The following is a 20,261-nucleotide window of genomic DNA, read 5'->3' as shown; positions in this document are numbered from 1 at the left end:
AATCAGTGGCCCGCCCCTGTGAAGGGACATGGGCTATAAAACTTCTCAAACACACCCTCCTCTCTCTTCCTATATAAGCCCTTGACGACAATGTAACCATCTGTTCCGAAGATGTGAGGACGACGGTCCTATGTCAGAATGGTTCAGATAATAACTACAGAACGAAGCCAACATCAGCGTGAGCTTTGGTTGCGAATGGTATGAACTTTGAACTCTTATTCACTACAGAAGTGATACCTCCTAGCTGTTAAGTTAGCAACAGCAGATGCAAATGAGGGTTAGGAAGGAACAGACAGAGTATCCCGTCTATCACACAACAACGTTACTACAACGTATCCAATTGTCCACCAGAGACATTCTTCAAAGGACTCGGTTGGGCAACACGGCCTTCCATCTACCACCAACCTACCGAAGTGCAGCTCAGAGTAAATATTTATGGCATTATCCTTTTCCAAATGGGTGGTAATTTAGAATGCATAAGATACTGTATTTACGATAGCACAGCTTCTCCCTTTGTCCCTCAGTCTTCCCGCTCTTTCACTCAAACCCAGCCCCTTTTCTTTTGTGTAACCAGCTGTCATATCTGTTCCGCCCGCTAGGGACGTTTTCCTTTATGACGTAATTTGTAATCAAGTTATGATTTAATTATGTGTATGTGTAATTCTGTGTGATTAGTTAGGTATTTAATAAATAAATGATTAAACCCAATTTTGTATTGCTGATTCAAATTGTTAGCCAGGGTTCATGCAGATAAGAAAGAATTTACAACTTTCAGATGAGACGGAACTAAGATGGCGATTAATATTGACTGCTATTGATGTAAAATATTATTAGGTCTTTAAGAGTTTATTCGGAAGATAACAGCTCTATAAATATTCTTCCGTGGTGCCCGACTCTCTAGTTAATTACATTTACATGATTAGCTCAATCAGGTAATATTAATTACGGAGAAATTATTTTAAAGAATAGCATGTCATATCACTTAATCCGGCATAGCCAAAGACACGACACACCCTTATCACAACGTTTTAAACCCTCAACGCTTGTTGCAGCAGTTTAACCATGGAGTTGGTGAAGCGCGGTTAACATTTGCATTAAATCTATTACGTAACCCACCAGGTCTCTCCATCAGCCCAAGTAACTCTTTATAGACAAACCCATCAGGGCATAGACTCTGTAAATCACGAAACAGTAAAGCCCAAGGTACTAATGCTCCAGCAATTAGCATCCTGATAGCGGGCAGATGCCACTGTGCCGCTAATTAGCAACGTTAGCCAATACTGGCCCTGCTGAGGTAAAATAACTCTCTAGGGCAGTGGTGCAGGGCAGGTCGAACTCTGAAGCTGAGGCAAATGGACACACATACGGAGCACAAGTTAGTAGGAATAAACAATATCTTATTACCATTTTATTCTCAATATTTATTTTTCAATATACAGTATTGAAATCCATAGCTTGTGTTATTATGCTACACAATTTCATACGATTCCCAAATATTTGGCACAGATTATACATACACAATCTTTTAATATATCATCTTAGAGTTACGCTTTGTCCTGTTCCACTTAGGTTCTTTGGAAATGTTATTATTTCCCTGTTACAACACATATTTCAGTGAAGCAAAGATGATGAATGACTGGACATTCAATATACATAAATATAGTAAGCTACACGATTCAATTCAACATTGCTACAATATGCATGCAGTAACAAATACAGCCGCTGAAGCATTGACTTTACACTCTATTCTCAGGATATACACACACATCTAATGAAAACATACTGTACAATCAATGAACAGAATAATGAAACCTTTCCAACAACAACAGGTCTGTCAAATACAAAAATACTCGCTTTTACTGGTTTCTCCACTCCACAGCCAATGTCCTGATAATACATTATCCACACATACAAATTCCCCGAAACAAGAAAAAACAAACCACAACACTGTTTTGGTTGACAGGTTTCATGAGAGGCCGTATGACTGTGGACCATTGGAGCTAAACTGACAGCAACACAGCATTAGACACATCCTGCTCCCTAACACCCAGAAAGAGAGACAGGAGAGAGAGAGAGAGAGAGATGAAGCGAGTGAGCCATCAGGCTCCAGAGACCTCGTCAAAAGAGGGAGAGAAAGAGGGGGGGGGGGGATAAGAGAGGGAAGGAGAGAAATAGGGAGGGGGGGATAAGAGAGGGAAGGAGAGAAAGAGGGAGGGGGGATAAGAGAGGGAAGGAGAGAAAATGACAAAAGAGGGGTATGTGTGGAGGAGGAGTAATAAAAGAGAATTGAATTGTCTCCATCATATCACACTTTAAAGTAGGACCCGAGCACAAACACACACACAGTATTCACAGCAATACAAAGGAGAGACGAACAGAGTGCATTCTGGAATCTTCAAGTAAGATAAACCCTTTGGGCTATACTCATCCTCCCATCAACATCGACTTGCTTAAAGTTAAAGTGTGCAACATCCTCTCAAACACTACTAGTGTGTTTTTTTTCTTCAATTTCATCCTATAAACGGATGATATTAAGGGGGCACATGTCCCTCAGTTTCAATGGGCATGATGCCTCTGGAGGGCACTGTTATGTGACTATACTGGCTTGACAGATTCGGATTAGGTGGGAGAGCAATGCAGAAGTATTGAGTTGAGGTTGACAGATTCGGATTAGGTGGGAGAGCAATGCAGAAGTATTGAGTTGAGGTTAACAGATTCTGATTAGGTGGTAGAGCAATGCAGAAGTATTGAGTTGAGGTTGACAGATTCTGATTAGGTGGGAGAGCAATGCAGAAGTATTGAGTTGAGGTTGACAGATTCGGATTAGGTGGGAGAGCAATGCAGAAGTATTGAGTTGAGGTTGACAGATTCGGATTAGGTGGGAGAGCAATGCAGAAGTATTGAGTTGAGGTTAACAGATTCGGATTAGGTGGGAGAGCAATGCAGAAGTATTGAGTTGAGGTTGACAGATTCGGATTAGGTGGGAGAGCAATGCAGAAGTATTGAGTTGAGGTTAACAGATTCTGATTAGGTGGGAGAGCAATGCAGAAGTATTGAGTTCTTGACAACTAACACTTGAATCCAGCATTGTTGCTGTGATACAAGGAGAGAGAACCAACTCAGGGTTAGGTATGCTGCCAAAACAAGGGTGGTCATAGCAACCTTGTGATGACAGTTACATGTCAGCCACGTGTCACTTCCCCCGTGTCCCCTCTGCTCAGAGGAAAGCGTTGTGAGGTGCAGAGATAGAGCGTGGGGGTCACCGGATTATGCCTGCTGCTTGTTTGATTGACAAAACTAACCGTTCTGGCAGCTCACCAAGGACACTCGCGACAACAACAGGAACTGTGTCAAAGCTCTCTCCTCTCTCTACTACTGATGACTCACACTAGCTTATCCTTCCTCTCCTCCATCTCTCTTGGTCTGGCTAACACCAGCTTTCGAAGTCCTCGAAGTGGGTCACAGCTCTTCACTGTATAGTCATGTGGGTCGTGTCAGCCAGACTACCCCTCTCCTTCCCTCCCCTCGCTAACACAAAATGACCACCTTGTTCTATATGGGAATAAGGGATGAGCGTGGCAAATGGTGCATGATGAAATTGTGTTTTATAATTGAGGTGTGGTGACGGTACCAACATTCAATAGCATGTCATAGGGGCTGCCTAGGAAAGAAAAGACCCTTGATTTCAGAGGAGACTACAGAGGAACCCTGATTTCAGAGGAGACTTCAGAGGAGACTTCAGAGGAACCCTGATTTCAGAGGAGACTTCAGAGGAACCCTGATTTCAGAGGAGACTTCAGAGGAACCCTGATTTCAGAGGAGAATTCAGAGAAACCCTGATTTCAGAGGAGACTTCAGAGGGACCCTGATTTCAGAGGAGAATTCAGAGGAACCCTGATTTCAGAGGAGACTTCAGAGGAACCCTGATTTCAGAGGAGACTTCAGGGGAACCCTGATTTCAGAGGAGACTTCAGAGGAACCCTGATTTCAGAGGAGACTTCAGAGAAACCCTGCTTTCAGAGGAGACTTCAGAGGGACCCTGATTTCAGAGAAAAAACACACCCAACAGAAACCAGCGTGTGTGTAATGTAGTGCTTTTTTCTCATTGTATACAGTATGTTCGGACTTCCTACGCCGTGGTTGCTAGGGCGACCACTGAAAAGTTATCATCTCCATTTCCAATGAGTAGCCATGGAGAGGCTTGACACTGAACTGTGGTTCCGTGTTGACACGGACTGCCTAGTAATTACTGACAATTACCGACACAGTTTACAGTAGGCCTATACAGTTTAACATGTTTTCAGTAATAACATGCTGTCAGTAATACAGTGCAACAATGTTAGCTGCAGTGAGCTGCAGTTCCACTCAAAATGACTGTTGTTACGGTGGAAACCTTTCCTGCTGATCGGTATACTGTACACTAACCTCTAGTGTGTGTAAAGTCAGTAATGTGGAAGGACGAGTCATTTTGTAGTCCCATAAAATATATACTTTGAGTGTATGTATTAAATAACAACAACAGGAAAGGAAGCGAGTGATGAGTCATCTGCTAAGCTAAGTTGTTCAGTATGTTCAGTCACTCCTAAAGGCCTCTTCATTGGACGTAGTTGTCAAGTCTGTGACTAATGACCTCTTTTTTTTCGTGAGTTGCTTAAAGTCTGACGTTAGTGTCACGTTATCACGAAACCATACTCTTATCACGAAACATTAATTAGCCCATCAGTTGCATGTCTGGCTAACGTTGACCTGGCAGCATGATTAGGCTGCCGTCAATTAACGCTGACTATGAATTAGTGAGCCAGTGGGAAGTCTGTTCAAAGGCAACTACAGCAATTTGAAAGGTAAACGAGTTAAGGAGGCTACACAGGGCTTAAAGAGATGTATGTATGATGTTCCAATTAGAAAATACTGTACAGTACATCTTCACTGTTGGGTTTAGTCTCAGGCATCATAAATAATCATCTACACCGGGGCAGCAATATTTAACATCTGCCACTGGTAGACAAGCAGAGCTTTGTACATCATTTGATAGCAATATCTGACTCATGCAAATTACATTTACATTTATGAAGGGACAGGTTCTAGGTATAAAGGTACCAAAGCCAGTGAGATAGTCCAGAATGAACTGCTCTGAGAGCATTGGTGACACCATTGAGAGGCGGGGAGAGGCAGTAGGAGGGACTCTGACAATGATGAATGAGAATAGTCTGATACAGACGACGGAAGATCATTGCACAGCCTCATGGGGGATGAGCCTGATGCGGAGAGGGGACACTGGGTATAGAACTCAACTAGAAGTGCAGATAGGACTGGAGCCCTAATGTGAGAGAGAGAGAGAGGGAGAGGGAGGGAGGGTTGGACAGGTAGAGAGAGAGAGAGAGAGAGAGAGAGAGAGGGGAGGGAAGGGTTGGACAGGGAGAGAGGGAGAGAGAGAGAGGGGGGGGGGGGTTGGACAGGGAGAGGAGAGAGAGAGAGAGAGAGAGAGAGAGAGAGAGGGAGGGAAGGAAGGAAGGGTTGGACAGGGAGAGAGAGAGAGAGAGAGGGGGGGGGGGGGTTGGACAGGGAGAGAGAGAGAGAGGGGGGGGGGGGGGGGGAGGGAGGGTTGGACAGGGAGAGAGAGAGGGGGAGGGGGGGGTTGGACAGGGAGAGAGAGAGGAGAGAGAGAGAGAGGACAGGGAGGGAGGGAGGGTTGGACAGGGAGAGAGAGAGAGGGAGGGAGGGAGGGGTTGGACAGGGAGAGAGACAGGGAGGGTTGGACAGGGAGAGAGAGAGAGAGAGAGAGAGAGAGAGAGAGGGGGGGGGGTTGGACAGGGAGAGGAGGAGAGAGAAGGAGAGGGGGGGAGGGTTGGACAGGGGAGAGAGAGAGGGGGAGGGGGGTTGGACAGGGAGAGAGAGAGAGAGAGAGAGAGAGAGAGAGAGGGAGGGAGGGAGGGTTGGACAGGGAGAGAGAGGGGGGGGGGAGGGGGAGGGAGGGTTGGACAGGGAGAGAGAGAGGGGGGCGGGGGGGGGGTGGGGGTTGGACAGGGAGAGAGAGAGAGAGAGAGAGAGAGAGAGAGAGAGACAGGGAGGGGAGGGTTGGACAGGGAGAGAGAGAGAGGGAGGGAGGGAGGGTTGGACAGGGAGAGGAGAGAGAGAGAAGAGGAGAGAGAGAGAGAGAGAGAGAGAGAGAGAGAGAGAGAGGGGGGGGGGGGGGGGGGGTTGGACAGGGAGAGAGAGAGAGAGAGAGAGAGAGAAGAGAGAGAGAGAGAGAGAGAGAGGAGAGAGAGAGAGAGAGAGGAGAGGGGGGGGGGGTTGGACAGGGAGAGAGAGAGAGAGAGAGAGAGAGAGAGAGGGGGGGGGGGGTGGACAGGAGAGAGAAGGGGGAGGGGGGGGTTGGACAGGGAGAGAGAGAGAGAGAGAGAGAGAGAGAGAGAGAGAGGGTTGGACAGGGAGAGAGACAGGGAGGGTTGGACAGGGAGAGAGAAAGAGAGAGAGAGAGAGGGGAGGGAAGGGTTGGACATGGAGAGAGAAAGAGAGAGAGAGAGAGAGGGGAGGGAAGGGTTGGACAGGGAGAGAGAGAGAGAGAGAGGGGGGGGGGGAGGGAAGGGTTGGACATGGAGAGAGAAAGAGAGAGAGAGAGAGGGGAGGGAAGGGTTGGACAGGGAGAGAGAGAGAGAGAGAGGGGGGGGGGGGAGGGTTGGACATGGAGAGAGAAAGAGAGAGAGAGAGAGGGGAGGGAAGGGTTGGACAGGGAGAGAGAGAGAGAGAGAGGGGGGGGGGTTGGACAGGGAGAGAGAGAGAGAGAGAGAGAGGGAGGGAAGGGTTGGACAGGGAGAGAGAGAGAGAGAGAGAGAGAGAGAGAGAGAGAGAGAGAGAGGGGGGGGGGGGGGAGGGTTGGACAGGGAGAGAGAGAAACAAAGAAGTGAAAGAGAAACACAGCCCAGACGGGATGCAGCATAGACTGGGAGATAAAACACCACTAATCTCATCCTGGCGACATACCCAACCTACTCCACTGGCTGGTTGTCTGTCTGTACTTCAAGTGTTACTCGGGTTGGAAAGCTGGAAATGTGATGCAACAGGGTTCTATTGTGGCTCCATGGTAGAGCCCCTGAGGGCCCGGCCTACATGATGGAGCAGGTGAAGCCACAGCACTCCTTCAGCAGGGACAGGCCTGTCTTGGTGAAGGGGGACGAGGTCTGCTGGGCCCTGGACGTTAGCCGTCTGGCTGGAATCTGACCTGGGGAAGAGGAGGTGGAGTCAGTCAGAAGATATGGGGATGTACCAGGTGGAGCACTGGTGATGCAGTAGTAGATCAGACATAATGACACACACATTCAGACTCACCCAGACACAAGGGTACACAGACACATGCATGCACACACACGCCTTCAGATGATCTGATATGAGCAGAATACACGCTGATGAAAACAAATTTTGCTCGGTGGGGAGCCAGTTCAAAGATGTATGCATTTTTGTGGGTGAAAAACATAGTTTCAAAAATAAATGCTTCAGTAGGGAAGAAAGAATTTAACAAGAAAGAGGCGCCAAACTGTCCAAAGAAATCGTCATCAAATCAAGGCCACTGACTCTTACTGCCTCAAAATGAATTCTTGAAAACGTTGAGACATACAATTGAGCATTTGAATGGAAAATAATAACTCACTATGACTACACACACACACACACACACACACACACACACAAACACACACACACACACACACACCTTTCTTCTTGGAGTTTCTGGGGAACTTGGACTGGAGGAAATCAGCCATTTCTTTGTCCTCCTCCCTTTCCCTGTAGAGGAGAGAAAAATGGATGAGTGGAACTTGAAACGCTACATTTCTGTCTGTTCCTGCTAGCGATGACTAAGACTCCATATCCTCATGCCCTTTCTCCCTGGGTGTCTTCACATGCCTCAAAAACAATCAATTATTACCTCGTATTATATTTGTATTTCTGGGGGGGGGGGGACAAGGCAGACGGAACAGAGTTCTGTAACATAGGTGGTTCATAGGTGTTTCAGGTGGCTGCCGTGATGACCTGGTCTGAGACCTGACGACATACTGTACGTTGGGACCCCAAGGTAAATGCCTAGGCTTTAGCTCAGAGAGCTAACCATGTTCTGGTGAGCATGACACCTGGTTTCGAACCCCAGTCGGTCTCACTTGCCTTAGCCTCTCAAACTCCACATCGTCAACAAGGAAATCTCTGGTCTCCACCAGCTTGTGGATCTGCTGGAGAAGATCCTCCTCTTTCTGCCTGTCCTCGTTGGACTTGTCATTGTCTGTAACAGAACATTTTTATGAGTTTGATCACTTTGGTCATGATAATGTATGATTACACAGTGTCTCATTCCCCAAGTCGATATTAACACATTGGTGAAGGATTTAATGATCTCACTTACGACTGGATTCAGTCTGTGGTGCTGTAGAGCTGCGCTACAGGGTGATAGAAATGTAAAGGTAGTGTTCCCGTGTTAGATGAGACTCCATTCCCGGCAAACGCTGCATATGTCGGCTCAATAGGAAATGACCTTTACCTTTAAATTGCTCTAGAGCGCTGCACTTCAGCGATATGGATTGAATCCAGCCTTAATCATTATTTTACAGCACTTACAACTCGTGAAAAATCAGAAATCAGAAAATCCACAACAATTTACAACAAAAGTTTTATGAAGCACAAATTGTGTTAGGTCCCACATGCAGTGGATACATCTTGACAAAATAAACAGATCACCAGATGCAATTTTCTGCTTTCATTCTTATCAAAGTTAATGTGTTAATGGCATTATCTTCACAGAACCCACTAAATCTACCCCAAACCCAGGATAGAGGTGCTGAGTGAACGTGGTCTGGACTCTATGGAGGAGGGTCATTGAGATGCCATAGAATTACTGTCTTGTGGTCCAGGTACACTCCTACTCTGGAAGAGCAGGGGACAGGGATATCAGTCCGTTTATCATTGTGGTAGAAGGTGCAGCTATAGTCAGAGCAGATTAAACACCAGGATTGATCATTCTTTCCAAACAAACTACCTCTGTCTTTTCTGCTGATCCCTTTATATGAGACGGCTATACAAACTGACCCATCCCCGTCCCAGTGTACCTCCCAGTAGCAGGCTCCAGACAGACCCTCCCTACATGGCACCTGGGGGTAGAAGGTAAATCTGTCTGGATGGTCAGGATATTCCAACAACTGTCACTGGTCCCATTTAACATCTCTGTTCCCCACCGACAGATACAGTTTGTTATGTGCTGTGTTGGGATCCAATGTGAGCTGATAATTTCAGCGGATGGGGCCACAGTGTCTCCTGACCCCTCCTGTCTCAGCCTCCAGTATTTATGCTGCAGTAGTTTATGTGTCGGGGGGCTGGGGTAAGTTTGTTATATCTGGAGTACTTCTCCTGTCCTATTCGGTGTCCTGTGTGAAATTAAGTGTGCGTTCTCTAATTCTCTCCTTCTCTCTTTCTTTCTCTCTCTCGGAGGACCTGAGCCCTAGGACCATGCCCCAGGACTACCTGACATGATGACTCCTTGCTGTCCCCAGTCCACCTGGCCATGCTGCTGTTCCAGTTTCAACTGACCTGAGCCCTAGGACCATGCCCCAGGACTACCTGACATGATGACTCCTTGCTGTCCCCAGTCCACCTGGCCATGCTGCTGCTCCAGTTTCAACTTCCACCTGACTGTGCTGCTGCTCCAGTTTCAACTGTTCTGCCTTATTATTATTCGACCATGCTGGTCATTTATGAACATTTGAACATCTTGGCCATGTTCTGTTATAATCTCCACCCGGCACAGCCAGAAGAGGACTGGCCACCCCACATAGCCTGGTTCCTCTCTAGGTTTCTTCCTAGGTATTGGCCTTTCTAGGGAGTTTTTCCTAGCCACCGTGCTTCTACACCTGCATTGCTTGCTGTTTGGGGTTTTAGGCTGGGTTTCTGTACAGCACTTTGAGATATCAGCTGATGTACGAAGGGCTATATAAATTGATTTGATTTGATTTGATTTGATAATTTCCAGATATCTTGGCCATTTCCTCCTCCAATACATCCTCCAGTCGTTCTTTTAGTCCGGAGACTGATTTCTTCACATCTTCAAAGGAGACATGTTGGTCGACAGTGCTAGGTAAGGCTTCAGATGCAGGAGTGACACAGAGAAACTGGACAGTCTGGAGGAAATGGATGTGATCCTCAGTTTCCTCCAGCTCATTGCCTCTCCTCCTCAGCTCAACCACCTCCTGCTCCAGTCGCACCAATCGCTCTTCAACATGAATCCCTTCAGCCCTCTCCCGGGCTATGATCAGCTTCTTCACCTCAGAGTGCCTTTTCTCAATGGAACAGATCATGTCAGTAAAGATACTTTCACTGTTCTTCACCCTATGTAGATCACTTGAGTGACTTCATAGCCTTTCTTACTTTATTCTTCTCCTTCTTTATCCCTTGGATCCTCTGCTGGAATGTCTCCCCCAACTCTCTCTGTTTCGCAATCCTTTCTGCTGCCACTGAGACTGTTTCATGACTTTTATGTTCATCTAACAAACACTGATAACAGATAAACTGCTGATCGGACCGGCAATAAACCTCTAGTAGTTTAACATGATGAGAGCAGATCTTCTCCTGTAGCTGTGTGGTGGCTTGGACCAAGTGGTGCTTCTTAAAGGTAGGAGATTCATAGTGAGGCTTGAGGTGAGTCTCACAGCAAGAGGCCAGACACACCAGACAGGACTTGACAGCTTTGAGTTTTCTCCCAGAACAAAAATCACACTCCACATCTCTAAAATCAGCATAACAGTGAGCTGGAGGAGCAGGTTGGAGTCCTGTCTTCAGATTCAGAAGTCAGCCAACAGAGTGTTTTTCTTCAGAACAGGCCTTTGGATAAATCTTTCCATACACATAGGGCAACTGTAGAAACCCTTGTGGCAGCACGTTGAGCATCACAAATAGAACCAATTTCAATTTTACCGCCTGCCCACGCAGATGACCCTAGCGCAAGCGGTATGGTCAGCATGTTACTCTGTCTCCCGCCATGGTCCGCATATCAAATTCTTGTCTCTACCGAAATATATTTTCTTTGACTAAAATGAAAAGCAATTTGTAATAGTTATCGTTTTTTTCCCAGGGAATGTCGTCTTGTTATCATCATAGATTTAGTCAGGAAAAATAGTTTGTTGATGAGTATTTTTCTTGATATTTATTGTTGACGAAATGAACACGGGATAGGAGTTTGTTCTACCACCAATTTGACCCGTTGACAGTGGATATATTTTGGTAGAGTATTCCATGTTAATAGGGAAACATTGTTTAAAGGGGGGTTTGAGTTTGATCACTTCTATAATGACAATGTATACAGTATCTCTTCACAGGATTCTGCTGTCCTGAAGAATCATTTCAAGAATTAAGTACAAATTATACAGCTATTACATTTTGTGGATGGTGAAGGGACTACTGACCTCACTTATAAATTTTTTGGTAACATGTCACTGTATTTGAATTTTTTTATTTTATTTGATTTAACTAGGCAAGTCAGTTGAGAACAAATTCTTATTTACAATGATGGCCTACCCCGGCCAAACCCGGACGAACCTGGGTCAATTGTGCGAAATATATCCACTGTCAACAGGGGTTAAATCAGTGGTAGAACAAACTCAATATATGACAACAGGATGAACAGTCATTTTTGAAACAAATTATATCTGGTTTTATAACACCTCATGCTGTGAATCATGATTCATTAAAACTACTTATAACAGCTTATGACAAATGTTATAATGTGTTTTATAAACTAGGTAGTTTGGCTCCTGGATGATGATTGGCTGAAAGCTGTGGTTTATCAGACATTATAAACTGGGTGGTTTGAGTCCTGAATGCTGATTGGTTGAAAGCCATGGTATATCAGATCGTGTACCATAGGTATGACAAAACATGCATTTTAACTGCTCTAATTATGTTGGTAACCAGTTTATAATAGCAATAAGGCACCTCTGAGGTTTGTGATATGTGGCCAATATACCACATGTTGCGTCGTGCAAAAGAACAGCCCTTATCCGTGGTATATTGGCCATATACCACACCCCCCCAGGCCTTATTGCTTAAATATACCATGGGTATGACACAAAAGTACATGTTTACTCTTCTAATTATGTTGGTAACCAGTTCATAGCAGCAATAAGGCACTCCATGTTGCGTCGTGCGTAAGAACAGCCCTTAGCTGTGGTATATTGGCCATATACCACACCTCCTCTGGCCTTAATATAGCTGTTATAAGGCTTTATGAATGCATGCATAAGGACACCTACAGTAAAGTGTTACCAACTATTTTACAGCACAACAATTTACACATATCACAGGATATAAAGACAATGTCAGTTTCATTAAGCACAAATGAATTTACCCTGCGTGAGAAAGGCCCCACATGGTCCCAGCTGAGTATGAAAGATGGGTATTGTTTGTCGAGAAGTGTTTATGCTTATGACACAACGCCACTTCCTGATTCTGTGTGTACTCTGAACCTGTAGAGGGTGTGGTGTTGGACAGTGGTCAGGAAGAGATTGTCTGTCCAATCAGAGGCAATCTTTACTGCCATTGACGGCAAGTTTTACAGTATGTCTGGAATTTAACCCTCTACAATCCATTGTACCTTAGTCTGCAGTTCAAGACCTCTCAGTAGTTGACCTCTCCATCCAAAACACTATTCTCATACTCATTGCCCTAACTAAAGTGAAGAAAACAATATCAAAATAATATTAATAATAAATAAATAATAGTTGGGCACACAATGTAAACATAGATTATACCTGGTATGGACACCAGTTTCTGGAGCTCCGTCTTGAGGCGAGTGATTTCCTTACACAGCTGAATGTCATCCATCCTAAAGACATAAACATTGAATTATTTAAAACCCCTGCATTATTCAGAATGATTCAGCAAATGGTCCAATCGAAGTTTACATGTATATATTCAAATGTTTTGTCATTTAGCAGACGCTCTTATCCAGAGCGACTTACAGTAGTGAGTGTATACATTTTTGATACCAGTATCACAGCATCACAGAGCCTAGAGACATCAATTACTGTCAGCTAACAGAGCCTCACCTCCTCGACCTTTCTACTTGTCAGGTAGGATGAACAGGGATGGCGGTGGGCAAGGTGTAGAATCCCCCCCCCCCCCCCCCCCCCCCGCTCAGCCTGTACTCAGCTGCCTTTCTCTCTCCCACCACATTGTACTGAACCCACTGGCACAGCTTTAAACAGAATGCCTGACTTATTAGATATCAGATTCTAAACAGTGTCATCAAAGGCTAAAAACAAGATCCATATATTAAATAAACACTGCCGGGCTTCCATACATTGCCTGTGCCAAAACCTCCCTCCTCCAATGAATGAGGAAAGGATTCTCTCGCTCCCTCTCTCTCTCCCTCCCTCCATGTAACACTTTCCAAGCATTACAATACAGGGAGTAGGACTAGACACTCTGCTCCATGTGGTTAGACCAGGGATTCTTCAACTTTTTCAGCCTGGGACCCAAATGAGAAATTCTGTGTTTTCCTGGGACCCAAGCTTATGAAAACCTGCAACTATAGGTACATATCGGTACATTTAATTGCCCTTATGTTTAAAACAAATGTAATATAGACAAAAACACATGACAATGAAATACCCATATAAATAGCGATTCATGATATTTTTCCCCATTAAAAACACTCTTACATATCTGTCTAGGTTGGAATGGTTGGTGTTAAAATACAATAAATAATTTTCATTCCGAACTGGAATTAATTGATCATATCACACAGACATAGACCAGAAAACAAGCACACAAACGCACAAACGCACAAACGCACACACACACACACACACACACACACACACACACACACACACACACACACACACACACACACACACACACACACACACACACACACACACACACACTCCTAATGAAAGGTGTGTGGCTGATTGAAGTTTTCATCAAGGATGTCTATTCTGGGCTCAGTTTCTGACAGTGCAACCCTAAGGTCATGCTCAGCATTGAGTCTGTTTCTGTACTTGTCTTTAGTTTGCTCCTTGGTCATGAGACCTAGTGACTTCAAACAAGGTTCAGAATGTCCACTCAGTGGCCCTACACATTGCACACCCTTTAGTTTGTCAATTTTCATCTCATATGGTTTTACATTAATTTCAACCTCACTTTCGTATCGTCTGAGATCCCCAAAGATTGGAAATCTGCCGCGGTCATCCCCCTCTTCAAAGTGGGAGACACTCTAGACCCAAACTGTTACAGACCTATATCTATCCTACCCTGCCTTTCTAAGGTCTTCAAAGCTAAGTTAACAAACAGATCACCGACCATTTCGAATCCCACTGTACCTTCTCCGCTATGCAATCTGGTTTCCGAGCTGGTCATGGGTGCACCTCAGCCACGCTCAAGGTCCTAAACGATATCATAATCGGCATCGACAAAAGCCAATACCGTGCAGCCGTATCCATCGACCTGGCCAAGGCTTTCGACTCTGTCAATCACCGCATTCTTATCGGCAGACTCAACAGCCTTGGTTTCTCAAATGACTGCCTCGCCTGGTTCATAAACTACTTCTCAGATAGAGTTCGTTCAGTGTGTCAAATCGGAGGGCCTGTTGTCCGGACCTTTGCCAGTCTCTATGGGGGTGCCACAGGGTTCAATTCTCGGGCCGACTCTCTTCTCTGTATACATCAATGATGTCGCTCTTGCGGCTGGTGATTCTCTGATCCACCTCTACGCAGACGACACCATTCTGTATACTTCTGGCCCTTCTTTGGACACTGCGTTAACTAACCTCCTTCAATGCCAAACAACTCTCCTTCCGTGGCCTCCAACTGCTCTTAAATGCAAGTAAAACAAAATGGATGCTCTTCAACCGATCGCTGCCCTCATCTGCCCACCCACCTAGCATCACGACTCTGGACGGTTCTGACTTAGAATATGTGGACAACTACAAATAAACTCTGTAAACTCTCCTTCCAGATTCACATTAAGCATCTCCAATCCAAAATTACATCTAGATTCGGCTTCCTATATCGCAACAAAGCATCCTTCACTCATGCTGCCAAAAATACCCTCGTAAAACTGACTATCCTACCGATCCTTGACTTTGGCGATGTCATTTACAAAATAGCCTCCAACACTCTACTCAGCAAATTGGATGCAGTCTATCACAGTGCCATACGTTTTGTCACTAAAGCCCCATATACTACCCACCACTGCGACCTGTATGCTCTCGTTGGCTGGCTCTCGCTTCATATTCGTCACCAAACCCACTGGCTCTAGGTCATCTATAAGTCCTTGCTAGGTAAAGACCCGCCTTATCTCAGCTCACTGGTCATCATAGCAGCACCCACACGTAGCACGCCCTCCAGAAGGTATATTTCACTGGTCACCCCCAAAGCCAATTCCTCCTTAGGCTGCCTTTCCTTCCAGTTCTTTGCTGCCAATGACTGGGACGAATGGCAAAAATAACTGAAGCTGGAGACTCATATCTCCCTCACTATATTTAAGCATCAGCTATCAGAGCAGCTTACAAATCATTGCACCTGTACATAGCCTATCTGTAAATAGCCCATCCAACTACCTCATCCCCATATTGTTATTTATTTTATTTTTTATTTTTTGCTCCTTTGCTGCACCACAGTATCTCTACTTGCACATTCATCTTCTGCACATCTCACTCCAGTGTTTATTTGTGAAATTGTCATTATTTCGCCACTACGGCCTATTTATTGCCTTACCTCCCTAATCATACTTCATTTGCACACACTGTATATAGACTTTTCTATTGTGTTATTGACTGTTTGTTTGTTTATTCCATGTGTAACTCCGTGTTGTTGTTTGTGTCACACTGCTTTGCTTTATCTTGGCCAGGTCGCAGTTGTAAATGAGAACTTGTTCTCAACTGGCTTACCTGGTTGAATAAAGGTGAAATAAAACATTCAAAAATACTGTATGTGGGAATGTCTTATGTCCGTCCTACATGTAGTGTTGGTACATGGAATATTCCTCAACTGCATATATCATAAATTGCTATTGCAAATAGAAGTATTATGTTCAACAACTGACATTTTCAGATATTATTTTGACAAACACACTTTGGTGCTTACAATTCATTCTCTGTTGTCATAGATTTGGTGGGCACTGTCATCTGTGATCTTTGTGATATGACATTCTTTAAGCACGTACTAATGAAACTGCCACTTTAATATTTTTTTCTTCAAGTCGACAGACACTCTACATTTATTCACTCTGTGATAGGGTTGGATCCTGTATGCTACTTTTATTATTGTCCTGTAAATGGTTTAGGCTTATAATTTAGGCTGTGTGTGTAGAATGGGGCATAAAGGAAATTACCTTTACTAATAAATTACTACTAGATTATAGTGATAAGGAAAACAGCATGCACATTTGGCTTGTGTATTCATTTGCCTATAACTAATCATAATTCCGTTATGTTTACATAAAACAGAGAATACTTCTAAATGAGAAGATCCTGCCATGGAAAAGACGACTGGGTGGACATAAAGTGGAAAGGAGGGGAAATAACTCCCACCATTCAGCAGGTGTCACGTTCTGACCTTTATTTCCTTTGTTTTGTATTTATTTAGTATGGTCAGGGCGTGAGTTGGGTGGGCAGTCTATGTTTGATTTTCTATGATTTGGGGTTTTCTATGTTTCGGCCTAGTATGGTTCTCAATCAGAGGCAGGTGTCATTAGTTGTCTCTGATTGAGAATCATACTTAGGTAGCCTGGGTGTCACTGTGTGTTTGTGGGTGATTGTCTATGTTGTAGCTTCACGGTCGTCATTTGTTTATTGTTTTGTATACAGTGTCAGTACTTGCTTTATTAAAGATTTACCATGGACACTTACGACGCCGCATTTTGGTCCGATCCTTCTCGCCTCTCCTCTTCAGATGAAGAGGAGGACGCCCGTGACAGAATCACCCACCAACCAAGGACCAAGGCGTGGTAAACAGCAGCGACGACAGCAGCAGCAACAGCAAAAACAGCGGCCAGCATCACAGGACTCCTGGACATGGGAGGAGATTCTAGACGGGAAAGGACCCTGGGCACAGGCTGGGGAATATCGCCGCCCCAAAGCAGAGCTGGAGGCAGCGAAAGCTGAGCGGCGGCGATATGAGGAGGCAGCACGGCAGTGCGACAGGTACGAGAGGCAGCCCCAAAAATGTTTTGGGGGGGGGCAGACGAGGTGTGGTAGTAAGCCAGGTAGCAGACCTGAGCTCACTCCTCGTGCTTATTATAAGCAGCGCATTACTGGTCAGGCACCGTGTTATGCGGTTAAGCGCACGGTGTCACCAGTGCGTGCCCATAGACCGGTGCGCTATAGGGCAGCCCCCCGAAAGTGCCGTGAGAGTGTGGGCATCGAGCCAGGGCGTATGGTGCCTGCTCAGCGGGTCTGGTCGCCGGTACTCAGTTTTGGTCCATGTTATCCTGCGCCGGCTCTGCGTGCTGTGTCTCCGGGGCGCTGGGAGGGTGCAGTGCGTCCTCTGCCTGCGCTCCGCTCGTGCCGGGCGAATGTGGGAGTGGAGCCTAAGGGAGAGGTGCATGTAGTAAGCACTAGATCTCCCGTGCTTACCCACAGCCCGGTTCAACCTGTGCCTGCACTCTGGAGGGTCCGGGCTAGAGTAGTTGTCCAGCCTGGGGAAGTGGTGCCAAGGTTGCGCACCAGAGCTCCAGTGCTCCCCCACAGCCCGGTCCTTCAGGTGCCTCCTAACACCAAGCCTCCTGAAGGTCTCCCCAGCCTGGTGGTTCCTGTGGCAGCCCCACGCACCAGGCTGTCTCTCTGTCTCCTCCCTGCAGGTGGTCCGCCTGTCCGGCGCCGCTGCCGGAGCCTCCCGCCTGTCCGGCGCCTCCCGCCTGTCCGGAGCCTCCCGCCTGTCCGGCGCTGCGGCCGGAGTCTCCCGCCTGTCCGGCGCTGCTGCCGGAGTCTCCCGCCTGTCCGGCGCTGCTGCCGGAGTCTCCCGCCTGTCCGGCGCTGCTGCCGGAGTCTCCCGCCTGTCCGGCGCCGCTGCCGGAGTCTCCCGCCTGTCCGGCGCCGCTGCCGGAGCCTCCCGCCTGTCCGGAGCCTCCCGCCTGTCCGGCGCTGCGGCCGGAGTCTCCCGCCTGTCCGGCGCTGCGGCCGGAGTCTCCCGCCTGTCCGGCGCCTCCCGCCTGTCCGGCGCTGCTGCCGGAGTATCCTGCCTGTCCGGCGCTACTGCCGGAGTCTGAGGCGCCAGAGCCCCTCAGCCCAGAGGCGCCAGAGCTTCCGCCCCTCTGTCCAGAGCTTCCGCCCCTCTGTCCAGAGCTTCCGCCCCTCTGTCCAGAGCTTCCGCCCCTCTGTCCAGTGGGGTCATTGAGAGGGGTGGTCATGGTTAGAAAGCCACGGATGCGGACAATAAGGCGGACAAAGACAATGGTTAAGTGGGGTCCGCGTCCCGCGCCAGAGCCGCCACCGCGGACAGACGCCCACCCAGACCCTCCCCTATAGGTCAAGGTTTTGCGGCCGGAGTCCGCACCTTTGGGGGGGGGGGGGTACTGTCACGTTCTGACCTTTATTTCCTTTGTTTTGTATTTATTTAGTATGGTCAGGGCGTGAGTTGGGTGGGCAGTCTGTTTGATTTTCTATGATTTGGGGTTTTCTATGTTTCGGCCTAGTATGGTTCTCAATCAGAGGCAGGTGTCATTAGTTGTCTCTGATTGAGAATCATACTTAGGTAGCCTGGGTGTCACTGTGTGTTTGTGGGTGATTGTCTATGTTGTAGCTTCACGGTCGTCATTTGTTTATTGTTTTGTATACAGTGTCAGTACTTGCTTTATTAAAGATTTACCATGGACACTTACGACGCCGCATTTTGGTCCGATCCTTCTCGCCTCTCCTCTTCAGATGAAGAGGAGGACGCCCGTGACAGCAGGACACCTGCGGGTCTTTGTAATGCAGGCTTGATAGTTATATTTTCAATAATGAATGGTTAGCTGTTATGTGACAATTAGATCAAAAACTCTATTTTATTTTTTGGTGTAGATGGCCAAGGAAGGTGCACAGATCTTCCCCAACATCCCAAATTCATATGGAACCTTCAAAAACACATGGAGCAACTGCGGAAAGAAATGGCTGAGGATATACTAAAAATGTCTGCTATGTAATGACATTTAATTCAAAGTAAATGTAAATCTTTATTTTTACGTCGTTGTGTGGGACAAGTTCAGTTCATGCTTCTGATTTCAGAGTTCAACAAAGCCAACAACTGCTTCATGTGTGCCACTGATAAAGAACATGGATGTGGCCCAAAGACTGACTGGGTTAGTAACTTTATCTAACATGTTTATAATCTTTTGACAACAGTGACGGCATGTAAGACAATTTATGATACAACACAATGGATGGCTAATTCGTCATACTGCATTGATATTTCATATTATTTATAACGTGTTACGTTTTGTTTTGATCGAATGTTTTACATGCCAACGGTGGTTCCATGTGCTGTGCCTCGGAATGAAGACAAAAGAGATCAACAGAGTAAAGAACACAAACTGTTGTTGTTGTTGAAAATGTATGCTATACCTCATCCACACTGAAGAGGCTCTGAAATGTACATCAACCAGGGATCAAGAGACAGTTAACACTGTGAAATGCTTCATACTTAATTGAAGTTAAGTGTCTGTTGGAAAAGATTAAAGGTCTACAATTTCTGTTTAATTTGTCAATATTAAATTTTTATTCATTGGTTTACTGGCCACCATTACTGTGGCTACATGATCAGTATATGTATTGACCAGCAAACCCACTGCAGCCTACCTACCAGCACACTCTCCATCCCTGCTTTGGACAATTAATAGCATGACTCTCATACTTTGCCCTTTTCTTTTATGGTTGATATTAACGACGAAAGGAGATATTATCTGTCTCTCTCCTATTGTGTACCACTGTTAAATACTGTGGAAAAAGAAAAAACATGGAAAATAAGTACTTAGAACTACCAATTATTGTAGATAAATACTAAAGAAAATAATAAACAACACTGGACTGAACCCCCTTAATTGTCAAACTAATATTAATGTACAACAATATAGAAGATACATGACAAGAGGTTGTTATGCAATATGGGTGTATATCCACTGCATGCTTCTTAGGTGTGTAATTTTCATGACCAATGAGCTATTGCAACTTTGAAACTATGAAAAATGTACGTTACACCGCGTGATTTTACAGTACACAAACAAGAGTGTGCAATATAGAAGGGTAGTCAGCG

The 20,261-nt window shown here is 45.9% G+C and overlaps 1 protein-coding gene across 1 annotated transcript in view; it reads right to left on the bottom strand.

Moving 5' to 3' along the window:
* Nucleotides 1-6,863: 6,863 nt before the first annotated feature.
* Nucleotides 6,864-20,261, bottom strand: part of LOC109865808 (bMERB domain-containing protein 1) — a 36,072-nt gene continuing 22,674 nt past the window's right edge. The window contains exons 3-6 of the mRNA XM_020454253.2: nt 12,780-12,853; nt 8,155-8,269; nt 7,709-7,779; nt 6,864-7,219 (exon numbers count right to left, since the gene is read on the bottom strand). Coding sequence (XP_020309842.1) covers nt 7,104-7,219; nt 7,709-7,779; nt 8,155-8,269; nt 12,780-12,853 — 376 coding nt within the window. The 3' untranslated portion in view covers nt 6,864-7,103. The remainder of the gene's footprint in view (nt 7,220-7,708; nt 7,780-8,154; nt 8,270-12,779; nt 12,854-20,261) is intronic.

The sequence above is a fragment of the Oncorhynchus kisutch genome, linkage group LG20, assembly GCF_002021735.2.
Source record: "Oncorhynchus kisutch isolate 150728-3 linkage group LG20, Okis_V2, whole genome shotgun sequence".
NCBI classification, from domain to species: Eukaryota; Metazoa; Chordata; class Actinopteri; order Salmoniformes; family Salmonidae; genus Oncorhynchus; species Oncorhynchus kisutch.
Note: the sequence above shows the minus strand (reverse complement) of the source record. Positions and strands in the feature narration are given on the sequence as shown.